This window comes from Lithobates pipiens, unplaced genomic scaffold (genome assembly GCF_037356315.1).
Source record: "Lithobates pipiens isolate NorthernLeopardFrog02 unplaced genomic scaffold, aLitPip1_a1.2 Scaffold_3, whole genome shotgun sequence".
In the NCBI taxonomy this organism is placed as follows: Eukaryota; Metazoa; Chordata; class Amphibia; order Anura; family Ranidae; genus Lithobates; species Lithobates pipiens.
This window is the reverse complement of record NW_027507790.1, coordinates 36,484,873-36,511,565: the sequence shown is the minus strand read 5'-3', so window position 1 is coordinate 36,511,565 and position 26,693 is coordinate 36,484,873. Positions and strand designations below refer to the sequence as shown.

Sequence of the window (26,693 nt, the reverse complement as noted above, 5' to 3'; positions counted from 1 at the left end):
GCCATACTGCACAGCAAAGATAGGACTATGTTATTTATTGGTTTAACTTAACAGCTTCATGTGTCACCTTTTTACTCAGTGGACAGTGAATTAGCAGCGTGGTGATACTCATTCATTGTCCCAAGAGAACGCTTTAGAAAGCAATATACGGTATATAATGGATGAAGCTGACCGCTTTTTCTTTACTACAGTGGAATATAGAGGTTATAGGTTCTCTTGAGGAACTGGTGACAGATTTTCGTCAGTAGGATTTAGTTGTCGGGGGGGGGGAAAAGCAAAACCTATTTTGAAAGTATACAACAAACATTGGAGTAAAATGTTTTTTTCTTACCAATCCATTACCAATACCGTTTTTGCTATTGCTCCCATTAATGAAGAACTGTACACCATATCTGTTGTAACGGATTGCTAAAAATTATTTTATCAGGTGAAACAATATCCCCCTCCATCCTCCCCCCTCCTGTCCCTTATTTTGCCAACATTGGCTCCACACCTCCCCCCCCCTCCCCCATTACTCCCCCTGTGTGTTATTTTGCTAGAACAAAGATGGAAACCTTAGGTGAAATCAATCAATGGATGCATATTATAGGCTTTTGTGACAACTTTGGCATCCTAGTTCTGCAGACGTTTGACTTCTTACATCACAAATATTATCCTAGATTACCAAATGATCATGTTTAAGTTTTGTTGAACAAGAGGGAGCAGTAATTGGATGCATGTTATGTAATTTATTAAATAGACTCTAAATCTTCACTTAAGGGTTCCTGCCTACCCGATCGCTGGTTAAATCCGGTCATTGCTGGCTACCTCCAATCGTGGCCTGCCGCCATCTTTCAGGCCTCAATCCAGCACCATCCTCACTCCTACTGGCTTGGGGAATGTTCTTACTTGCACAGACTGTACATCTAAATCCCCTGCTCAGGTCATTACCTATATTTTTCAGCCTGCCGGCTGGATTACCTGGCTGCCATCAGCCCCACTCAATAATGGTCTGCCGGCCTCACGTGCCTTGATCTAGCACCTTCCTTACACCTGCTGGCCCGGAGAGCATTCATGCTTACACAGATGGTACATCAGCATCCCCTGCTCTGGTCCTGCTCTGTATTTTTGAGTCTACCTGAGTGATTGCTGGAAAATCTGTCTGTTTGCCATCTTACCGCCTCCTGTGCTGACGGTGGCCATCTTGCTACACCCAAAAGGATATAGAAGTGTTACACCCTGGACAGAAAAAAGGACATGGAATTCTTCTAACTTTAAGACTTTCAAACTTTTGAACTTAGTCTAAAAATTTTTTACTTACCTCTTCAGTTTATCAATGGACATCTCCCGGCGTTACCTGGGTTGCCCCAGGCTGCAGCACCAGTCGCTGCTACCTCCTCCACCACCATACAACTGAACACTGCCACGCCAACTCTGCTCCAGGACAGAGCCCGAGCGGCGCCTCAAGCCACTCACTTCATAGCACGCACCCCAGAGCACTCTCCCATCAGGTGCGCCATCAATTATTCATTTGACACCCTCTGCAGCCTAAGGAATACCACTACTACATTACCAACCACCACCCTAACAATACTACAAAAATAACAACTTTAAAGAACAAATTTGAAACCAACCATCCAAAACAGGAATACACCACATCCAGGACAACACCTATCATGCTCCCTGATCAACACTAGATCAGCAGTTAAGCACAAACACGAAATTCATGACTTTATGGCTCAACACAACACAGACTGTCTCTTTATCACAGAAAGCTGGCTAACACCTGACTGTAATACCATTCTTGGAGAGTTAGTGCCTGAGAACTACTGCATCCTAACTGAGCACAGAGTCGGTCAAAGAGGAGGTGGCGTAGCAATGATCTACAAACCTCACCTCACATTCACAAAACCAATTTTACTGAGCTCACTACCATTCATGGAAACACTCACACTTCAATGTCAAACAACACCCCAGGACACCTTTCATATACTACTGTGCTACAGACCACCGGGACCAAAGACACACTTCCTTGCACCTTTTATCAAATTCATCTTTACATACAGCTTGAAAACCAAAAATCTGCTTTTTGGGGACTTTAATCTCTGGGCAAACTCCTCCCAGGACTCCATCCCTACCGCTTGCATCAACCAACTGGGAGCACTAGGCCTGCAGCAACTGATAAATGCTCCTACACATGCTTCGGGCCATACCCTCAACCTCATCTTCAAACAAAACATGGATATTAACACACTTGATAACATGCCATTGCCTTGGACTGACCACCACGTGATCAAATTCAAAATAAACATCACTTACCAAATACCAACACACTCAACGACAATACACTGGACAAGATCACAGAAGAAACTATACTCACAACTCTTCAAAACTACACTATCCAACAAAATAGCGGTGTTAACCCAAAACTACTCAACTGAAGACACACTCAACTCCCTTAACACAGCATTATTACAGACAGCAGACATCCACACCAATACGCAGAGCACCCACCCACAAAAAGAATTCGGGCTGGTTCAATGACTCTCTTGAAACAGGAACCCAACAATAGAAAACCACACAAATTACAAATCACTCACGACAAGATACCACAAAGCCATCTTCATAGCAAAAAAAGAACATTTCTCCAAAACCATCTCAAAAGCCATAAACCACCCTTGAGCACTCTTCAAACTAGTTGCCCAGACTTTGAACCCGACCTGTTTAGAGTCTCCAGCAAAAGAAACACTAGAATTCTGCAATGAGTTATCTGATTTTTTTCATTGACAAAATCGCAACTATTCAGGAAATAATCCAGCAGAACATAGAAAATAACCCCACTCAGCAAGAACAAAAAGAAAAAAACCCACAAAGTTTCTACAACCAATGAGATTTACTCTGGTCCCAATCACCATTGACACCACCAAAACCATCATCAGAAACCTCCGAGACAGCACATCGCCAAACGACATCATTCCCACAAAACTTTGAAAGAATGTACCGACATCCTGGCACCCATCATAACATACCTCATAAACCAGAAATTTAAAGAAGGAATCGTACCGACCTCCCTCAAGCAAGGTACAATCAAACCCCTCCTAAAGAAGCCTAACCTCGATCCCAAAGACCCAAACGACTGCAGACCTGTCACAAGCCTCAACACCTTCTCCAAAATTATCGAGAAAGCAGTAGTACAACAGCTACAACTCCATCTGGACACCCATAAACTCTTGAGACCCTTGAAGCAGCAGATGAAGGAGAATCGTGTCTCCTGGTGCTGCTCGACCTCAGTGCAGCATTCGACACAGTAGACCACAAAACCCTGCTCATTTGTCTCACAGAAGTAGCTGGAGTTGCAGAATCAGACTTACCCTGGTTCGCATCCTTTCTAGAAAACCGATCTCAGAAAGGGAAACTAGGAAAGTTCACTTTGGAAGCATGGAAAATTACATGCGGAGTCCCGCAAGGATCACCCCTGTCACCCGTGCTCTTTAACATCTATCTCCGCCCACTCCTCAAAATCATCAGCAAACAGGATCTACTTTATCACTCCTACATGGATGACATCCAACTCTAATTATGCATCACCAGCAAAAAAGACAAATACCAGGCACTGGAAAACTGTCTTTCATTGATCGACGATTGGATGACGGAGAGCTCCCTTAAACTCAATGGATCCAAAACAATGGTCAATGGTCCTTCATGCAAACCGAAACAGAAACCCTGGCACGATGTCCACACCAATCACCATCCTTGGACAACCCATCACCCCCAGCACTAAAGCCAAAAGCCTCAGAGTCATCTTTGACTCAAACATGAGGATGGATGCACAAATAGGATCAGTAGTCAGCAGATCCCACTACCTTCTTCACCTACTGCGTAGACTCATCCCCTTCATCCCAAAATGAGATACAGCAGGAGTAGTTGGAACAATCATCAATTCCCGACCCGACTACACGAATTCCCTCTACCTAGGACTTCCAAAATATAAAATTTCACATCTACAAACCATCCAGAACACAGCAGCCAGACTGGTAACTGGAAAAACCATGGGAATCAATCACCCTGTCCCTGAGGACCCTTCATTGGCTAGCCGTGAAGGGTCGAGTTACATTCAGGACCCTATGCCTCACTCACAAATGTGCACAAGGAAAGGCCCTGCAATATATCTGTGATAAAATAAAGCACTACACACCAGGTCGCACTCTCCAGTCAACTAACCAGAACCTCCTCCACATCCCCAAGACCTGTTACAAATTAAAAGGCGAATGAAGGTTCGCAGTACAAGGACCACAGCTATGGAATGCTCTACTCACTGACATCTGCTCGGAGGAAAATGATCTGGCCTTCAGGAAAAAGCTCAAGATCCATCTCTTCTGAAAACCCAGATGGACAACGGCAGCAAAAGTGGCCTTTAGTTCCCATATGTAGCGCTATACAAGTTATTCATTCATTCATTCATTCATTGTTTGGGTCCTCCGTCTCTGCACCAGTGATGACTCACTCTGTACCTGTACATGAGTGATCATCGGCACACCTTGAAACATTTTACAGTCAGCTTTATTAAAGGCAAAGTTCTGTAAAAAAAAATTGCGTGACAAAACAATTGCCATACCAATCGCCTAATTATCTGCTTGCTGTTTATCGGCCTATAGCAGATTTATTGCTACAGGGCGGCCCTTCTGTGCAGAATTATATATATATATATATACACACACACACGTGTTCACGGGCACCCACTGATCATTGAGAAGAGAGGCTGGACAGAGATCTGCATATTTAAACAATGCAGAGCTCCGTCCTGACAGCAGGGATGTGATGGATTTTCTTACCTTGCAAAGCAAAGCAGATAAAGAAAATCCATCACTTTTTTTTAGTGAAAGTACACATAAACACTGGTTAGGCACAGATGTAACCCTTTGATTGCCCTAGATTTTTATCCCCTTTTCAGCCAGTGTTATTAGTCCAGTAACAGTGCTTATTTTTTAGCACTGATCACTGTATTAGTGTCGCTGGTTCCCACAAAGTGTCTAAAGTGTCAGAGTCAGATTGTCTGCTAAAATATTGCAGTCCTGCTATAAGTGGCTGATCACCGCCATTACTAGTATAAAAAAATAAATAAATACATATAAATTTCCAGTATATATACACCATAGTTTGTAGACGCTATAACTTTTGCACAAACCAATCAATATGTTATTTGCCATTTTTTTTAACAAAAATATGTAACAGAATACAAATTGGCCTAAATGTATGCAGTAATTTTATTTTATGTTTTTATTGGATATGCTTTATAGCAGAAAGTAAAACTTTTTATTTTTTTATTTTTTTTCATTCATAGCGCAAAAAAATAAAAAATCCAGGGAGGATCAAATATCATCAAATGAACGCTCAATTTGTGGGGAACAAATGACATCAATTTATTTTGGTACAGCATTGCATGGCCGCGCAATTGTCAGTTAAAGTAATGCAAATTGGAAAAAATGGCCTGGTCATGAAGGGGGTTAAAACATGTAGAGGTCAAGGGGATCAATGAGCCCAATCCTCTGACTACTTCACCAGCCAGTGAGACAGTATCTAGAACCCTGTCCTGCCGATGTTGAGACCTTACTGATAGAGTGCTCATCCCTCTCTTCTGAGGGTATTTGAAAAGCTCAAAGACCATGTAAAGCGAGCAGACGTAAATGACCAGAGATATAGTGATAATACTGCGCCTACCCTAAAAGTGAGCAGCCAACACAACAATCAGACTAATTGTATAACAAAATGTACATAAACGTGTAGCGCTAATAATGTATATGATTCACAAAAGCATATCAGAATATGAGTCTGGATGCAAATTGTGCCTTAGACAATAATGTAACACTCTGAGATTAAGAGTGGGTGAAACAATATATATGTGATAAAAAACATATATCTATTTGCAATAATGCGACTATGCCTAAATTCAAAGTCACACATATAAAGAAAATATAGAATGCAAATATTGTGAATGCATAAGCATTGGAAAATAAAATGTATATGGTAGAAAAGTTGCAAAAATCACACACATACAAATTAAATCTCCAAAAGTGAAAAAAATACAAAACGTGTGCGCTAAATAAACATAATGTGTAGGTGTTATCAACCAAAACAGCACAAAAGTCTAGTATATAAACAATCGTGAAGCACATAAAATCGCATGAAATTCTGAAGTGTGTAAAAAATAACAGGGGAGGGACGTTCATCTACTGCCTATATGTTAACTTTCTCAAGCAAGTATAAACGATCTCTAGGTGACATGTAAATGAAAACCACAAATGTTAGCAACAATTAAAACAATATATTGGAATGCCTCTAATTCCAAAAGATATATCAGAGGCAATAGAAACAAAATAGAAGTATATCAAGCATAAATATTAATAGCATGTGAGTCCATATTAATATATGCAGAGAGAGTTCATACGAATAAATATGCAATAATATTATTATTCTATCCGGATCTCTATATTGCTTCTTGATGTGTTCTAAGGTTGGACTAACATTCTAGAAGATGCCTTCATATTTTTACATAAAATAAGGAGAGAGGTGAGGTACTCTTACCAGCAGTGATGGACTCACAAGCCGTTAGCCGTGAGTCAAACAAGCTTATACCAACAAATGGTGGATGTAGATCAGGTCCAAACCAATGGGGTATTCCAACTGGAAGGAGAACACGAAACAGGACCCTCAAAGGGAAATGCACTGGACCCAAACGCTAAACTCCCATGCTCGCCACCTCAACCAGAATCAGTGGACACCTCAATCACTATTCACAATCCTATCAGTGATAGGTTAGGATGTAGGTTTTTCAAAGTATAAAAAAAGTGAAAGAAAACCTCCACATGGTGTAAATAGAAACAAACGGATAGAAATTTATTCACAGAATGTATCTTCCAACATCCAAATATCAGCCTAAACTGAGGAAATATTTTTTTTTATATATATTTTTGGGGGATATTTATTATAGTAAAATGTAAAAAATAATGTTTTTAAAAAATTTTTTGCTCTTTTTTAGTTTATAGCGCAAAAAATAAAAAATGCAGAGGTGACTAAATACCACCAAAAGAAAGCTTTATTTGGGGGAAATAAAGGACATAAATTTAGTTAAAGTGACACAGTGCTGAATCACTTCCGGGGCTGAAGTGGTTAAAGTGCAGCAAGTATCTATAAAGAATTGCAGATGCCTGCAATTTACCTGAGCTACAGAGGGTCTTGTGATGCTCTTTATCTGGTTCTGCATCTCTTCTTTCTTTAGTTTTGTGTTAGTCCAAAGGAAGCCAAATACAGAAAACTAAAGATATTCCAGTAAAGTAGTCCCTAAGTACTACTAAACCCCTAAGTACTACTTGTTACCTTTTCTTAAGCAAAGTTTCATGCTTGGTACAAGATACGGGTCACAATTTGATGGTTTGCCCCTGATGTGTTTGCTACGATTTACTATTTCCTCTAAAAGCTGTTAATGTTTAAAAGTTGGCTTGAATATACAAAACCAATCAAAATGATCTTCGGGGAAACACATTAATGGATACAAAAAAAAAAAAAAAAACAGCAATTGGATGAAAGTGGCAGATGCAGACCTTAATGCCAGACTGTTTGAAGTCAATATGTATAATGGCTTCATAAACTTAGCCAAGCTACTGATTACATTGACTACAGATGTCACACGATGGATAGAACAAATTGAAAATGAAAACACGCCTTTTCTTCATCTGAATCATTTACAGCTTGGCAGTAATCTAATTGTATTCCCACATATGCAAACTACCGTCTAGCAATTAAAAAATAAATATTTTCTGAAGAAGGGCTTTATTCTATAGTTTGTAATGGAAAAGCTGTTTCGATCCCTAAATATAACCTTCTGATTTTTCAGTTTCTGGAGCTGGTAGGGCTTCTAATATGGACAACTGATCTACAAAACCAGATTTCAAGAATAATTTTATGTCTGATTTACTGTAAAGCTCAAATCACATGCCCTGTGTGCTGTGATGTCAGGCTGCATATACATAACATTTACTGATCTTTGTTGCTTAGGCCCCTTTCACACTGGGGCAGTTTTCAGGCGCTACAGCGATAAAAATAGTGCCTGAAAAAAACGGCCCCTTTCACTCCGGTGTGAAAGCCCGTCCCGTGCTAGCAGGATGGTAAAAAAAAGTCCTGCTAGCCGCATCTTTGGAGCGGTGAAAGGAGCGGTGTATTCACCGCTCCTAAACCGCTCCTACCCATTGAAATCAATGGGAAAGCAGCGGCACTTTGCGGGCGGTTTTAACCCTTTTTCGGCCGCTAGCGGGGGTTAAAACCACCCCGCTAGTGGCCGCAGACCACCGCTAAAACAACGGTAAAGTGCTGCTAAAAATAGCAGCGCTTTACCGCCGATGGCTGCACCACCCTAGTGTGAAAGGGGCCTTAGTGCTGCAGCACAGTGTTAAAATGTCCTGTGCTGGCAGCATGTTGGAGAGCTGGACCACTACTCACACGCAATACAACGACCTGACTCTTAAAGTGTAACTAAGGTGATTTTTTTTGTTTTGGATAGATTGGAGGGGGGCTAGAACACCTGTCGGGGTTTTTTTTTTTTTTTTTTGCTGTCTGTACCCTTGTTAGGAAGATTTACCCTCTCTATATTTTCCTGTGTACCATTGTCATCAATAGTGAAAGTAAAAGAAAATCATATATTTTGGATTGTCTCCAGAACAGGAATAGATGGGACATTTTCCAATGGCGACTCTAGTTCTGGTGACCATGGTGACACCCAGGGATGCCCTCACTTTGGAAGGATTTGATCTAACTTCCTGCTTTGGCTATGAGACAGGAAGTGATGCAAAATCTCCCCAATGGGATATGGCAGAAAAACTGGCAGAGTTTATAACTCTCACTTGCGCTATCCAAAATGAAAATATTTTGCCTTTTCGTTCTACTTTAAGTTGGGCTACTTGAGACATAGGCAGTTACATTATGTGTGAAAGCAGCCATCTGACTCCCCAACATTCTGCAAGCACATGGGTATTTTAACCCTTGCTGCATCACTTAGGAACTAAGAAGTTGATATGAGGCACAATGGCTCCAGTGCATTTATTCCCCACTTTTTTTCTTTATCTCATTTAAGGACAATTGAGGTCATGTGCGTTCCAGTGCGTTTTTGATGTGTTTTGTTGGAATTCGTTCCATACAGAAAAACCATGGTACCTGGGCCAATCACAGCACCATGTACCATGTAATATCTGTGGGCCAATCATAGCACACAATAGTAAATCAGAGCTGTTATGAATGTAACACATTCATGACAGACCAAAGCAGTGCTGTTACAGTGATCATCACTGTAACAGCAATCAAGGTTAAAAAACAAAACAAAAAAAAAAAACAAAAAAAAAAAACATGATCACCCCCCTCCCCCCCCCCCCCCCCAAGTAGTACAGTGTTAAAAAGAAGAAAAAGGTTAAAAATGTTAAAGCAATCACATTTCTTTCCTTCTTTTTTTTACTTACTCTCACTAGTCAGTATCCCTGATCACTGCCACACCAGTCATATTATGACACTGTACTGCACTGGTGACAGTATGTAAAAAGAAAATAGTGAAACAAACCACATTCTATTTGTTTTCTTCAATTTCCAAAAAATTGTGACAAAAAAAATTACATCTTGAAATAACTCGCCATGGTCTGGTCATGATGGGGGTAAAACCTTCAAGAGGTCAAGTGGTTAAATTGGGGGACCCAAGGTTTGGAAAACCAAAGAGAGCACCAGACCAAATGACTTGAGAGTGCAAAAACTTTTAAAAGTGGTGTCTATTCTGGCTTTCCGCCATACTGCAGACCCGGCACCATGGTGCGCATGAACGTGCTTGCCGATGCTCTTAAAAGCATCAACAATGCCGAGAAACGTGGTAAGCGCCAGGTTCTCATCAGGCCGTGCTCAAAAGTGATTGTGCGATTCCTTACAGTGATGATGAAGCATGGCTACATTGGTGAGTTTGAAATAATTGATGATCACAGGGCCGGAAAAATTGTTGTCAATCTTACAGGGAGACTTAATAAGTGTGGTGTCATCAGCCCCAGATTTGATGTGCAGTTAAAGGATCTGGAAAAGTGGCAGAACAATCTCCTGCCTTCACGTCAGTTTGGGTATATTGTACTTACAACTTCCGCTGGCATCATGGACCACGAGGAAGCAAGGCGAAAACACACAGGAGGCAAAATCCTGGGATTCTTTTTCTAAATGTTAAAGCAGGCAGAACAATTAAACTGTTATCAAAAAGTGGTGTCTATTCAGCAGGACAATACAAAACAGGCAATGCATTTCTAGGGCCTAGAAGTACCCCCCTACTTCAGGGTTCAGATATTACATAAACTTGAGAGGACTCAAAATGGCAGAATCACCCCAATTACTTAGTTTCAAAAATGTAACATCTGAGCCCTGAGGAGGGAGGAACTTCTGGGCCCCTAAAACATATTTGCTGTTTTATATTGTCCTACTGAACAGACAGAACCATTAAAAATTTTGGACTCTCCATTCATTGGTCTGGTTATTATTTTTGAGTTTGTACATGTCATTTAAGTGATTGTAGAGGAAAACGTGGTATACTTACCTGTTCTGTGCATTGGTATTGCGCAAAGCTGCCCTGAACTTCCTCTTCTGGGGTCCCACGGCGGTGCTCTTGGCTCCTCCTCATCCAATTCCTCCTCCCCGTGTATTGGTAAATATACCTGAGTAGAAGCAGATAAACAACAAGGAACCCTAAGGCTGGATTCCCACCTATGCAGTTTTAGTACTTTTTGCATTTTGCAGATTTGCACTACAGTCCATTTAACATTGTTTCCTATGGAACACGTTCTGTAGTGCAAATCTGCAAAATGCAAAATGCACTAAAAATGCATAGGTGTGAATCCAGCCTACTAGCATGATCACCAGGTATTATTTTAATGAATGGTCAAAATGAAAAATATTGGGAAGGCCTTATTAAATGACTTTAACATATTAAAGCTTATACAGAATGAGATTTTAGTGTCTGGGTTTACATATAATTTAAACTATAAATAGTAATTATTAAGTAGATCTGAATGTGATATATGAAGATAAATATATTTTAATACAATAGACTTAATTCAAAAACAATAAGAATGTTTAGTTTAGCCATGTAATTGTTGTAACAATTTTGAAATCTCATTGGAATCCCAAAAATAACTAGTACTTATTATCTTTTTGGAAATAAAGATCTATATAATGGCTTGTGATTTGAGACTAATTGAATATTTTAGTGAAAAGAAACAATGAGTTGTCCCTATACCCAGTTTTTAATAATATATTTTACAGCCAACTACTATTGTCATTGTAATCACAATTCAAGCCTGAATTAAAAAAGCTCTCTAAAAACCTACATTTTAAATGCAATTTCCATTAAAATTGGGAAATTCAAAAAACAAAGGTGTCTTTTTTCCATAATGAAATACATGCACAATCTTTTGTTTGTACAGGCAACATAATAAGCTAAATCATTGTAGAATGAATGTATACAATGTATGCCGTCATAAGATAATAAGGAGCTAGAATGAATCCAGTGCATAGATAATCTTCTGGTCTAAACAAACCCCAAATAATGCATTCTTGTGACATTTCCATGACACTTGCACGTTCTCGAAAGGAATAAATGCAAGCTTTACTCAAAAGCTATAAAGGAATGGTTCGAGCCAGAAGTCAGTGGTCATGTCATGTCAAGGGCCACATCCTGCCACAGTCCTGCAGAGATTTTGAAAGCAATAACATTGCTATTCATGTAAAAGTGAAATTCTATCTGAATATCATGCATTTGATTCAGAAACACTTCCAATTAAAAGCAATATTTGGGGAAAATTCAACTGGCTATTCCCATAATTCCTTGGGCCTCCACAGCAGCCTACCTGGCTGGCTAAAGATGAGGAGGGACATAGAATCCAAGGGTTAAGGGGAAATATGGACTTCGGAAACATTGCTTGTGGTGACAAACATTTTATTGGAGGCATGTGATTATCTGGTATATGGCCCCTCTGAAGGGCCTTTATATGCCCCACTCCTTGTGCCATGGACGCTCGGCCAATCATAGGGCTACTTGGGAGCCTAGTAGGGCCGGACACAGTGTGGTTACCACCGAATCCCAGTACTTGGTGCATGATTCCTGGATAATTCCTTTGAGACGGGGATGCCAAAGTGAAAGATAGAGGAATAGAAGGTTAACCACTTGCTTACTGGGCACTTAAACCCCCCTCCTGCCCAGACCAATTTTCAGCTTTCAGCGCTGATGCACTTTGAAGGACAATTGCGCGGCCATACAACACTGTACCCAAATGACATTTTTATAATTTTTTTCCCACAAATAGAGCTTTCTTTTGGTGGTATTTAATTACAGCTGGGGGTTTTATTTTTTGCTAAACAAACAAAAAAATATGCAAAATAAAAAAAATAAAAAATCATGTTTCATAGTTTGTTATAAAATTTTGCAAACAGGTCATTTTTCTCCTTCATTGAAATGTGCTGATGAGGCGACACTGGTGGGCACTGATAGGCTGCACTGGTGGGCACTGATAGGCTGCACTGGTGGGCACTGATAGGCACAGTTAAGGCGGCACTAATAGGCACAGATAAGGTGGTACCGATAGGCACAGATAAGGCAGTACTGATGGGCACAGATAAGGCGGCACTGATGGGCAAAGATGGGCACAGATACGATGGCACTGATGGGTGGCACGGATGGGTGGCACGGATGGGTGGCACTAAGGGGCACTGATAGGTACCACTGATAGATGGGACTGATGGGCACTGATAGGTGGCACTGATAGGTGGCTCTGATAGGTGGCACTGCTGGGCACTGATGGGCGGCACTATTGGGCACTGGTAGATGTCACTGATGGGCACGGATATGGGGCACTGGGGTGCAGCACGGTTGTTGGGGCAGATTGTGGGCACTGATAGGTGGCACTGTGGGCACTGATGGGTGGCACTGTGGGTACTGATGGGTGGCACTGTGGGCACTGATGGGTGGCCCTGTGGGCACTGATGGGTGGCACTATGGGCACTGATGGGGGGCACTTTTTTATTATTTAGGTGGCACTGGCAGAGGGAAGGTGGGCACTGATAAGGTGGCCGTGATCGGGACTCATGTCCCGATCATGGCCGCTGGTGATCGGCTTTTTTGTTTCTCCTCGCTCTGTCAGCGCGAGGAGGAAAAATAGCTGATTACCGGCTCTGTTGTGTCACATGATCAGCTGTCATTGGCTGACAGCTGATCACGTGGTAAGGGCTCGGGATCGACCCCTTGCTCCGATCCGTGATCAGGCGAGTCTCATAGACTCAGGGGGCACGCAGGCCGCTCGTGCAAGGGACGACGTCAATAGACGTCGTACCGGCAAAGAAGGTCCGCGCTGTTGCCGTCATTCGGCTATAGTGCGGATCTCTAGAGGTTAAAGGCTGCCGTTTTGGTTTTTATGCTGGTTACATACCGATTTGAAGTGAGAGTTCTGTGAGCTCATTTTTTATTGGATATTTATTTTAAATGGAAGTGGAGTCTATGATATGACATATTGGAGAAGTGGACATTTCTTTGATATATGAACATATATACGTGTATGAACTATTGTTATTTCTATTCATTTTTATATATTCCATTCTATTTTTTTAATCATAATGTTTGAAACCCACTGTCCCTCTTCTTTTTTTCCCTTTTGACCATTTTTCTGGACTTTATTATTCACTGCTATAATATTGTCAGCAGTTAGGCTGTTTGCTATATATGCCAATGCGCAAGATCACTTTATATTGTTTATCCCACATTCATAGCCTGGTGATCTAGCTAGTTAGGTCAGTGCGGTGTTTAGAAGATAGTTAAGAGGTAATTCTTTGGGGGGGGGGTAAATGATTTCAACGGCTGTATGGGTCATATTCTACAGCATTTGCAGGATATTCGAAGTTGAGCTATCCATAGATGGATCGAAATGTGGCTGGTGCAGCAGGGATCAGCTGAATTCCAATCCATGTATAAGTACTGTGGCTGTACAGAAGTTGATCTACCGTTTGCACTCTGTACTACCTCCCTGCTAGAAAATTTCAGCTTGAACAGTGCTGCAGGCTATAGACTGCAGTGCTGTTTTATGTATTCTGATGGTGGGGAAGTCTTCCCGCTGTCAGAATACAATGACACAGTGGAAGGATTTCCCCATACACCTCAAATGTGTGGATGGGGGAATCAGGTGCGTTGTTTTTTTTTTTTTTTTATGTTCACTGGTTGAACTGGTTGAACAAAAAAAAAAAAAGGCTCATCTATGGCCAGCTTTGTCACAGTGCTTTTTTAATAATGCTTTTAATAAGGATGCATTTTTCTTAAAAAATTTTAAATTTTGAAAATCGAATATCCTCTTTTTTTAATTATCCGACATTGAGGTTAATGTTACACTTGTGTATATATTTTTAAAATGTGTATGAGTGACATACACATACACTGGTCTTAAACGACCTTCAACGATCGGCTCCCATTGTGCTAGAATACTGGCAAGACATCATGTTCTGCGCCGTTCTGTCTGGGAGTTCGTTGATAGATGGTTTCCATGGCAGTATAAATACGGCTGTCGATGTGCTTCCAACCCCACTCTGAAGAAGTCCTACCCACGTAGGTAACGCACATGGTGGAGGAGTCACGTCTGGCGTCACCCGCGGCCATCTTCCTGGTTGGAAACCAGCGTTTGTTTTACACGCTCGTTTGCTTGCACTCGATTGGAGTGCTGTATTTGTAAGTAGATTTCCTTTTGTCTATATCATGCAAAAAATTTAAAAAGGAGAGCACTAGATTGTCCCCTTCTTTTCGTTCTTATGTATGGAGAGATCATTGGCTGGGCCGTATTTCACCTGGTACCCCAGGTGTGGGTCAAAAGCTGTGTGACCTGTTACAAGTCAAGTCTGTGAGGTGAGAGGCTGGAGTATTTGTGGTGGATGAACTGCAATCACCGCCTTACTGTCTTGTCCAATATTGCACCTTAGGATGTTCTCTCTGTTTGTTCTGATACAGGACTTTTTATCATCATAGGGACTACTAATTCATTTTAATTTCACTGAGCTGCACTATATTCTGTATATTATCTGTCGAGGCGTTCTGAATTATCCTTGAGTGTCAGCTAGAATTTCTTGGGCGTTTTTTTAAAAGTTCCGTCTATCTGTGTAGAATAGTTGTTGTTCACATTTTTTTAAAAGCAAAAAAAATGTACATTTATAATAATAATAAATAAAAAAAAAGGTAATTTATCCTTTGTTTGCCATTGCAGCTTATTAGATCAGGCATCAAGCACCTGTGCTGCTTGTCTGCAGAGTATGCTGTAACTAAACTACCCTTTACTGTTCATCATTGCTTTATACTGTGGGACTTTTTATACTACATTTGCAGCATATTACACCAGATATTCTGTCTGGTCAGCAGAGTACAGCTGTGTTGTAAACTACTGTAACTGTTCATTGCTGTGTGCTCTGGGGCTTATCCTAAAGCATTTATACCATATTAGAACAGGCAGGCAGTTGGAATGCTAAACAAAGTCAGCTTTTGCCAGTCGATATAACTTAATGTTGCCGTTGTTAAAAAAAAAATAAAAAATTAAAGTGTACAACTTATGCCACGTAGGAAGAGGAGGAGAGTTGTGTCTGTACAGAAGAAGAGCAGGGGAGAAGGAATTACATCCATTGTGAACCACAGCCATAGCTTTCGGATGCTGGGAACAATCAGAGGACACTGTTGTGCTGCCTGGCCCACAGAAATCTCGGTCTTCAGTGATAGGCAGTTTTAGGTACATAAATAACAAAAATGAATCCTGCGCCTTCTAATCAGTGTAACATAATACTAAGCTGCTGCCCCTATACTGAGTGAATAAACCAATAGTGCAATTGTAAACCATTGATGGGGAGCACTAATAACAACGTATACCAGTGAAAATAAATGAAGTTAAATTATATTAAATTAAGTAAAAAAAAATGTGAATTTACAGTGCAAAAATTGCACACACCAGCCTGCCTAATAAGAACTAAATAAGAAACACCAAATATCTAGTAGTTAGATAAAATGCTTTACAAAGATAAATATAAATGCCAACAATAATTGTGCATAACAATGAATAAACCTGACACAATCTCCAATACTGTGATGCCTAATTACACCATATGCAATTAAGTGATACACATAGTAGACATACTGTATAACCAAATAAAAAAATGAACGATAAAAGTCTATGAAAAAGTGAATCTTGTGCCCGAATCTTGCAATCAAACAGTGGAACACTTTCACCGCTTAAAGATGTCACCCAAAAGTGATCAAAGAATGGGTGTCAGCTTACCAGATGTAGTTGACCTAATTAATGAAAAAAAGGTCAAACAGGCTTTAGAAAGATGTTGCTTGCTACAACGAAGGGATCTGCAGATCGTGTACCTTGCCCCCACACCATTGGGAGCTTGCGAATGGGATATGAAACAAAATATAAAGGAACCAAAAATAGTGTAATCCCATTTATTATTAAAAAAGTTTAAAATAAGAAACGCCAAATGGCTGCTTACATTGTAGGTGCCATCGCCCCGGGACTGAGGCTGAAAAGCGTATCGTAACAATCACTGTCGTAGGTGGAACGCACGCATTTTCAGCATCTTAACTGTGGCACATCCATTTTAACGATACATATAATTTAACTTTTATAATAATTTTTAACTTTTATTTTCAGCAGTATATGTTGTTATTAGCACTCCTCATCAATGTTTTCCAGTTTTAGGAACATGAACTTTCTTTTAAGTTGCCGTGAACGACCCTCACATAGGTCACATCAATACTAATTATTTCAGGGTGGCCACCCTCTTTGAGACCACAAGGCCAAAATGGCAGAATACATCTCACCAGGAAATAAGAAAGCTAAAATGCATCACTATGAGCAAGTATTTTAAGGTCCTTGTGCAGAGCCTTTCACAATGGCAGAGGGGTGTATCTGTTACTTGTTGCAGCTCTGCAACCCATGGCAGACAGGTAAAAAGCAGTACCACTACCAGCAAGGGAGGTCTAACAGAGGCCATTTTTTAGGCCACTGCAAGCAGGCCTTGCCCCAGGTAGCACTCAGGGGCACTGCTTTTTCATGAAGGCCAACCGATATGCCAGTTCAAGCTCAGATACCTGCAACTTCAGAAGACAACCCACTGTGACAGATATGTCAGGCGACATCAGCCAGTTCTATAAATACCGGACGATATTCAGCCTGTGTGTAAGGCCGCCGGTCTGACAGAAGCTGGCTGGCTTTTCTCTAACATTTTTGACCTGCTTCTGTCGGACGAGCATGCTGGAAAACCAGCAGCTGACTGGTTACTGATCAGCGCTCTCTGCCAATAGTGGGGGTGGGCGTCCCCCTGTTATAATGCAATAGAACAGGAGGGGAGATGGCTGTACTAATGTCGGAACATTAGTACAGTGGATCCGGCTGGAGCTGTCAAAAAAATAGGGCTATGTAACAGGCTTAAGTGAGTATTAGACTGCTAATTGGGATGGCTATATGTGATTTTTTTTTTTATAGTTCAGCTTTAAAACTTAGTGCTGTTGTCAGAAGATTGGTTTATAAAAGCCAACAGTAGAAATAAACAGAGCAAAGACAGGAAAGGCTAGCATTCCCTTTAGTCAATGTGCTGGATACACTTACAATCTATGCTGTATCTATTCAAACTTTTCTAAGATTTCTATCTCCAGAGAATATAGCATTACGTGCGAAGGGCATTCAAAAATTTCTCTTTGGTTTACCACACTATAGGAAAAAGTGATTTTTTTTTCAAGATATCATTAAACCTCAAGTTACATATTTTAAATAAACGATGTGCAGAAACCATTGCTAAAATTCAGACATATTGACTCAAAGATCATCTATGAATAAATGTACTTGCAAGCAATACTCAAAATAGAAAATACCAGTGTTCATATGAAATGATGCTTTTCACTTTTCCATGTAACAAAAGATTTTCATGACATCTAAGGAAAGAAAACCATTTAACACAGTTAGCTTTTATTTTTTGATGTTCATATACTCATCACTCATATCTGGCCCATATAATAAAGTTTAAATTAATTTTTAATTTTTTTTCACAATCGAAATTTTTTTTTTTTTTTTTTACATTAGGGAGGAATTAGAAACCCTTTAAGGTCTTTATGACCTATGTGAGAGATTTTTCTCTCACTTCCGCTCTTGGTAATGTCCTTTCTCACAGGTGGTGTCACCAGGACAGGAAGTGATGGAAAATCTCCGCCAGGAAACAGACAGAATTAAAAGCCTAAATAAAAGTGGAATTGAGGTGCTGGTGAGTTAACTTATCCCCGGGCATGATAGGTCTGGTTCAGCAGCTCTCAACAAAACAAGGTCACCCAGAGTTGAGAATTCACATATAAATACAATTATAGCACAAAACCAATGTCAGAGTATACAAACATTTTTAAACAGTTCATATCTGAAAGACACAAATCACCAATGCGTTTGGGGAGTCAAACAAACTCCCCTTCTTCAGGGCTAAAAAACAGGCATCTGTATAAGGAATGGGTATGTGAGTAAAATATATAGAACACAATAATTCACTTTTCACAAAATATACATAAAAAATTATGTAACAGATGAAAATTGGTTTACAAAAGGGATGAAGCTAAACATGTATTCAGAATAAACCCATAAAATATATATTGCAAAAATGTTGATATAATTCTGTAGATCTTCAAAGCTCCACTAGCAGCCAGCAGCAAAACAACAAGCCCTGTACACAGTGCAAACAAACTGCCAAACAATAACTATTATAACTAGTGGCTCTAAATATTGAAAAACAAAATGCATAAATATAAACATTTTAGCACATAGATATTATAATCACTTGACCACTGTAATATTTAACCCCCTTTCATAACCAGGCCATTTTTTTGCAATACGGCACTGCATTATTCTCCACAAATTAAGCTTTCTTTTGGTGGTATTTGATTACTGCAGCGTCTTTTTTTTGGAGGGGCTATAAACAAAAAAAGACCAACAATAAAAACAAAAACAAAAAACAAAAAAAAAACAATATATATATATATATATATATATATATATATATGTGTGTGTGTATATATATATATATATATATATATATATATAAAATATATATTACTTTATGCTATAAAAGATATCCAATAAAAAAGTTTCATTAAAAAAATCTAATTTCTTCATAAATTTAGGCCAATATCTATTCTGCTACAAATTTTCAGTAAAAAAAAATCCCAATAAGGGTATATTGATAGTTTTTTTTTTTTACACTAGTAATGGCGGCAATCAGCAACTGCGATATTGCGGCAGCAAATTGAACCCTAACTGAGACTTCTGACATTTTGTGGGAACTAGTAATACTAATACAGTGATCAGTGCTAAAAATATGTACTGTCACTGTATTAATGACATTGGGTGGGAAAGGGTTAAACATCTAGGGTGCTGAAAGGGTTAACTGTGTCCCTAGCCAGTGTTTCTTGTGTACAAAGTGTGCTGTACCCAGCGGCACGCTTGTGTCCTCTAGGCAGAAAAACTGATTTACGTATATATACATGATTCTGCACAGGAGGGCCACCTTGTAGTAGTATATCTGCTATAGTGCAGACCTTAAGTGGTTAATCACCAGTGTTAATTTCATCGACTAAAATGACTAAAACATTTATTATTTTAGTTGACTAAAATACCACTAAAACTAAAACAACTGAGATTACTAAAATAAAAATAAAATGGCATTTTAGTCAAAAGACTAAAATGGGTCTAAAACTAAAATGGCATTTTAATCAAAAGACTAAGACTAAAACTACATTGAAATTTGACTTCAAAATGAACACTGGTCTGTAGTGCATGTTCATACTTCTAGATTGTAAGCTCTAACGAGCAGGGCCCTCTTATCCCTCCTGTATTGATTTGTATTGTAAGTGTACTGTCTGCCCTCATATTGTAAAGCGCTGCGCAAACTGTTGGCGCTATATAAATTCTGAATAATAATAATAATACTTCAATACCATAATAAATAACATATTTGATTTTTCACTCCAGCAGTGTATATAATGAGTTTGTAAATTGTAGAGAAATGTTAACTAATGCATTACAATTTAATTATACCAATTAGATTTTAGACAACTAAAGTGAGTTTTAATTGCAAAAGACTGAAATGGGACTAAAACTAAAATGCCATTTTAGTTCTAAGACTAAAACTAAATCGAAATTTGCTGCCAAAATTAACACTGTTAATAACTAAACCTACATATTTGAAATATGAAATAATAGTGTAGCACTAACCCCCGAAGGAGCTGCTGAATTTTTTCTGGGCTTACCGATTACCTCCTCCGGCTCGCACTCGTTGTCCTTGTCTAGGGGTTCCCAGGGTTGATGACCCAGTAACTGTAGAGACCGACACTTGAATTCCTTGTCAGGATTTTTATTTTGCATAAAGCAGTTGAACAAACTCAGTCTCTAAGTTGGGAATAGAGGGTATCAGGGTAAAGTTTAGCTCAGGTGCTTGGAACTGCTAACTTCAATAACAGTCTCTCTCTATGTGCACAATCCAGGGAACAGCCGCTCACAACTGGATTCTTTAACTGTTGGATAAATCCTTACGTTTTGGGTTTAGCAGCCAACAGGTAATTCTAGCTTTTCAAAGTCTCTCAGCCCTTGTACACACGGTCGGAGAATCTGTCGGAATGAGTCTTATCGGACCGTGTCGTCAGATAATCCGACTGTGTGTGGTATGCATCGGACTGATTCCGTCCGAATCTCTGTCCGACCCAATTTTCCAACATGTTGGAAATATTTCCCGGCCAACTGGGCTGGACGGACCTAATCCGATCATGTGTAGAGCATTTTGATCGGACCAAGTGCCACGCATGCTCAGATCAAATTCCTACATCAAAGCTATTGGCTACTAGCCTGAATGTAGTCCCATCGTAACGAAATTACGTCATCACGTTCTGAAAGATCGGATTTTTCGCCAACTTGGCCCGACCGTGTGTATGCAACAGTTTCGGACACAATCCGTCGGACTAAATCCGACGGGCAAAATCCGACGGATTTGGTTGGCAAAATCTCCAACCGTGTGTACGTGGGCTCACACAGACTGGGTTGGAAACTTAGTTACAACTAGAAGGATAGCAGTAGGAACTTTTCTTACTGTACCAGAATCTTTCAGCCGGTCCGGCGATACTGTAAGAATTGTGGATTCAGTCAATGTCCAGGGCAGCTCAGCTTCCAGGCTCTTACCGAGCAGCCAGCCTTGTGCGTGGCTCTCTTACTGAAGAGTCCTCCCGTGGTCGTGTGTAAAGTTGCTGGGCCTCTCCAAACCCTAGACGGCACCGGAACACCTTAGAATCCTCTTTCAAGTTACTGCACCTCGAACTAGCCAGTTCAGAGGCGTGGAAACAGATGGATCCACACCCCAGGCCATGAGGGCTCCTGGGGGCTGGTCAAGAGGACCAGGACCACGGAGTCAGTAACAACTTCTGGGCCGCAACCCAGAACCACGTGACTTCAGCACCTTAAGTACCCTTTCCCGGATTATGCAGTGAGACAAACTCCCACTGATTGGCCACAAGATAAAGATTGGTACCCAATTCTTCCAACCAGATTGCGTTCTATAGCCTTCCACAGGTGTGCAACCCCACCTATGACCAGGCAGAACTTCTATACAGCCCAGCCAAACTGACGCCAAAGTACAATTTAACACAATTAAACCCAAAACTCACTACAGTTTTGGGCAAAAACTAAATCTGAACACATAGTGTATACTCATTAGGAGTACCGGCGCTACAATAGTAACAGAGCACTGTTACTATTAGTATAAATATTTGTAGCTCTTACCCACAGGGGGACCTCTGGATATAGCCCTGGTCTCCCTTGGTGACACCGACACACCGACACACACAGCCTCAGTCTAGGGTTCTTTCTGTGAATTTTTTGCAGCAATTAACAGGAGAGGAGGATGAGGGTGCAGGATACTCCAAAATGTGAAACAAACAGGATAACAATCTCTTAATCACAAATCCTCTGTTTATCTGATTCTCCTTAGGAGCAGTCCCAGTCCTTGCAGCAACTTTTGGCAAGCAACCCCCAAAGCACATGCACACCTGGAGTCCTAAACAAGGGTTCACAATGTTTAAGGACTTCTGTCACCTACCAGCTTCCAAGCAACACTGGAGTATTCAACCACTAAGCATGGAGAAATCCGACCAAACCTAGAAAACAGATCACTACTCCATGGAGTACATCAAAGCCAAAAGCTACATTTTGCCTAACTAGGTCAGGGCGCCACATATTATTATAAATACACCGATCAGTCATAACATAATGACCACCCACCTAATATTGAGTACGGCCCTCTTTTGCTAAAACAGCCCTAAGCCATTGAGGCATGGACACCAAAGTAACATCCACATGAATGGCAGGACCCAAGGAGAACATTGCCCAACGCATCACACTGCTTGTGCCGACTTGACTTCTTATCCCGGTGCCATCTCTTCTCCAGGTAAGTTGCACACACACCCAGCCATCTGCGTGATGTAAAAGAAAATGATTCATTAGACCAGGCCAACTTTTTCGATTGCTACGTAGTCCAGTTCTGATGGTCATGTGACCATTGTAGAAGCTTTTGGCTGTGGACATGGGTCACCATGGGTTTCAAAGCCCCTTAGACAACAAACTGCGATGCCCTTTTTTATTTTTTTCTGCTTTCACTACATCAACTTCATGGGCAACATGTTCATTTGCTGCCTAATATGTCCAACCAATTTTCAGATGCCATTGTAACAAGATATTCCCTTTACCTGTCAGTGGTCATAATGTTATGGCTGATCGGTGTATATTAACTGCTTCCGGAACAGGCCGCCGCAGTTTTACTGTGGCAGGATGGTTCCCCTGTGCAAAACCTCATTACTGGACGTGGTCTCACGGGGTCTGGATAGCAGGCACAGCGGGGGTGCTGATGCTCATGACCTACAGTCATGATGACTACCGGCCACGATCGATCGTGACCAGGAGACACAGAACAGGGACGAGCGTGTGTAAACACACACTTCCAGGTTCTGTTCTGACAGCAGTGACAGATTGTGTGTTCCTATTGGCTAGGAACCACAATCTGTCCCTTCCTGTAGTTATTCCCTCCACCTTCAGTTAGAATCACCTCCCAGGGAACACAGTAAAGCTCTTCACTGCCCCCCAGTGTTAACCCCTTCACTGCCAGTGACATTTTTACAGTAATCAATGCATTTTTAATCGCACTGATCGCTGTATTAATGCCAATGATCCCAAAAATGTGTCAAAATTGTCCGATGTGTCCACCATAATGTTGCAGTCACGATAAAAATTGCAGATCACCGCCATTACTAGTACAAAAAAATTAATAAAAATGCTATAAATCTATCCCTTGTTTTGTAGACGCTATAACTTTTGCGTAAACCAATCAATATACGCTTATTGCGATTTTTTTTACCAAAAATATGTAGAAGAATACATATCACCCTAAAATGAGGGAAACATTTTTTTTATATATTTTTGGGGGATATTTATTATAGCAAAAAGTAAAAAAAAAATTGTTTTTTTTTTGAAAATTGTCGCTCTTATTTTGTTTATAGCACAAAAAATTAAAACTGCAGAGGCGATCAAATACCACCAAAAGAAAGCTCTATTTGTGGGGAAAAAGAACATTAATTTTGTTTGGGTATAACGCTGCACGACCACGCAATTGTCAGTTAAAGCGACGCAGTGCTGAATCGCAAAAAGTGTTCTGATCAGGAAGGGGGTAAAACGGAGAACTGATACTACAATTAAGCATGTTAATAATGAATAAACAAAATAGAATAATCACAATCGTGTAACAGTATATCCCACATATAGTATGGAACCCCTGATATGTACTATCCAATTTAGTGCTGAGAATTATTATTACCCACTTACAAAGTATCAAAAATCACATAAAAATTTGAGCCATCATGATATTACCAAGTGTAAACTATATGCAACAATACTGGAAACTATTGTGATAACGGTCACCTGCTAAAATATCAAAAACTAACCTCAGGTTTTGGAATAATAGGATGGTACAAAAACCTGAAATAATCTGTAGGGGAGGGAAAAGAAATTAATACATTGATACCAAAGCGCTGAATAGACAAATAAGCAGTAAAACCAGCTAGTAACGAGAATTTTACTTTTAGGGGTGTAAAAGTCACAGAGTGCCTTAAATGTATAATTGTATACAAAATCTATTAGCGTAAAAATGCAGCTAATGCTGATTGTGAAACGTGTTGGCTGTTTTGTGTTCTTTTGCTGTGAACCGGTTTTATCATTAAAGGACTTCTGCAATCTTAGACGTCGGTTTGGTTCTCTCATTAGACTTTTTTATGAGCATTAAAAGCCTGACAGAGCTTTTAAACCTCTATTCAGCAATAAAAGTTTTGGATAGACTTCTGCATTCATTATCCTGCATAAATATATTAAAGATCAGCATAAATATTTGGAGGTGGACTGTAATTAAAAAAAAACACACAGGTGGAGTGAATTTTAATGCCAGTAATGCTGCGTACACCCGATCGGTCTTTCGGACCAGAGTCAGTCGGACAATTCGATCGTGTGTGGGCTCCAGCGGACTTTTTCTTCCCCAAAGTCCGGCGGACCTAGAAATAAAACATGTTTTAAATATTTTCGCCGAAAGCCAGCCTGACCCAGTTCCTGTCGTGAAGTCCGCTTGTCTGTATGCTGGTCCGACGGACCAATTACGAGGCAACTGCAACTACAGCACCTGCCCACAAGAATGTTTCCAGCGAGATCCTATCTCGCTGGTTCTCGGCTACAGGGAACTGTACATCAGGCCCTTAGGACTGGTATGGATTTTAAGGCTAACCCCCTACGCCGAAAAAACAGCATGGGGGTCCCCCCAAAATCCATACCAGACCTTTATCCGAGCACACAGCCCATCTGGTCAGGAAAGGGGGTGGGACGAGCGAGCGTCCCCCTTCTGAACCATACCAGCCCGCATGCCCTCAACATGGGGGGGGTGGGTGCGCCCCCCTTCCCCAAAGCACCCACCCCCCCATGTTGAGGGAATGGGGCCTGGTACGGTTCAGGAGGGGGGGCACTCACTCGTCCCCAATGCCTTTCCTGACCGGCGGGGCTGCGTGCTCGGATAAGGGTCTGGTATGGATTCTGGGGGGACCCTCACACCGTTTTTTTGGCGTAGGGGGTTACTCTTAAAATCCATACCATGCGACGGGGCTCGCAAGGTGTTAATCTCACCGATGAAAGCGGCGAGATTGACTTATCTCTCTCTCTAGTCCCATCGTCCCTGGAGTCACGTTCAAAATGAATGGAGTTTAGTCCGTGTGTGGGCAAGTCCATTCATTTTGAAAGTCCGTCGGACCTCCACCAAAAGTCCAACGGGAAGTCCGTCTGACCTAGTCTGCTGGAAAGTCTGTTCGTGTGTGCGCAAGTCTCTTCATTCGGAAAGTCCGGCGGACCTCCGCTGCAAAGTCCAATCGTGTGTACGCGGCATAAGGGTAATAGGATCAACATCCATATACACTATATTATCAAAAGTATTGATACGCCTGCCTTTACATGATCTTTAAAGGCATCCCAATCTTAGTCCGTAGGGTTTAATATTGAGTTGGCCCACCCTTTGCAGCTATAACAGCTTCAACTTTTCTGGAAAGGCTGTCCACAAGGTTTAGGAGTGTGTCTATGGGAATGTTTGACCATTCTTCCAGAAGCACATTTGTGAGGTCAGGCACTGATGTTGGAGAGAAGACTTGGCTCGCAGTCTCCACTCTAATTCATCCTAATGGTGCTCTATCCGGTTGAGTTCAGGACTCTGCGCAGACCAGTCAATTTCCTTCACCCCAAACTCGCTCATCCATGTCTTTATGGACCTTGTTTGTACACTGGTGTGTAGTCATGTTGGAACAGGAAGGGGCTATCACCAAACTGTTCCCACAAAGTTGGGAGCATGAAACTGTCCAAAATGTCTTGGTATGCTAACGCCTTATGAGTTCCCTTCACTGGAACTAAGGAGCCTAGCCCAACCCCTGAAAAACAACCCCACACCATGATCCCCCCTCCACCAAATTATTTGGACCAGTGCACAAAGCAAGGTCCATAAAGAGATGGATGAGTGAGTTTGGGGTGGAGGAACTTGACTGGCCTGCATAGAGTCCTGACCTCAACCCGATAGAACACCTTTAAAATAAATTAGAGCGAAGACTGCGAGCCAGACCTCTTGTCCAAAATCAGTGCCTAATCTTACAAATGTGCTTCTGGAAGAATGGTCAAACATTCTCATAGACACACTTCTAAACCTTGTGGATAGCCTTCCCAGAAAAGTTGAAGCTATTATAGCTGCAAAGGGTGGGCCAACTCAATACTGAACCCTACGGACTAAGATTGAGACAACAGTAAAGTTCATGAACATGTAAAGGCAGGCGTCCCAATACTTTTGGTAATATCGTGTATTTCACCCTCTTTCTTGCCCACTTACTTGTCTTTTTCTTTGAGGTAAGAATAAAAGAGTAGAAACAGATTGAGAACTATGGTGTTAGCCACTGCTGCATGTGGTGACACATGCTAAGATAACATCTCAAATGTTGCTAGATTGAACTGGGAGCATGAGACATTTCAAGGAAACACATCATATAAGCAATG

At 40.8% G+C, this 26,693-nt stretch overlaps 2 protein-coding genes across 2 annotated transcripts in view; one reads left to right on the top strand and one right to left on the bottom strand.

Annotated features, from left to right (window-relative positions):
* RTN4R (reticulon 4 receptor) overlaps positions 1-26,693 on the bottom strand; it is a 294,532-nt gene that overhangs the window by 41,223 nt on the left and 226,616 nt on the right. The gene's annotated exons all lie outside the window — the stretch shown is intronic.
* LOC143940254 (small ribosomal subunit protein uS8) lies at positions 9,794-10,251 on the top strand. Its single transcript, XM_077461429.1, has one exon. It carries the CDS (start codon positions 9,820-9,822, stop codon positions 10,210-10,212), a length of 393 nt encoding a protein of 130 aa, XP_077317555.1. The 5' UTR covers positions 9,794-9,819; the 3' UTR covers positions 10,213-10,251.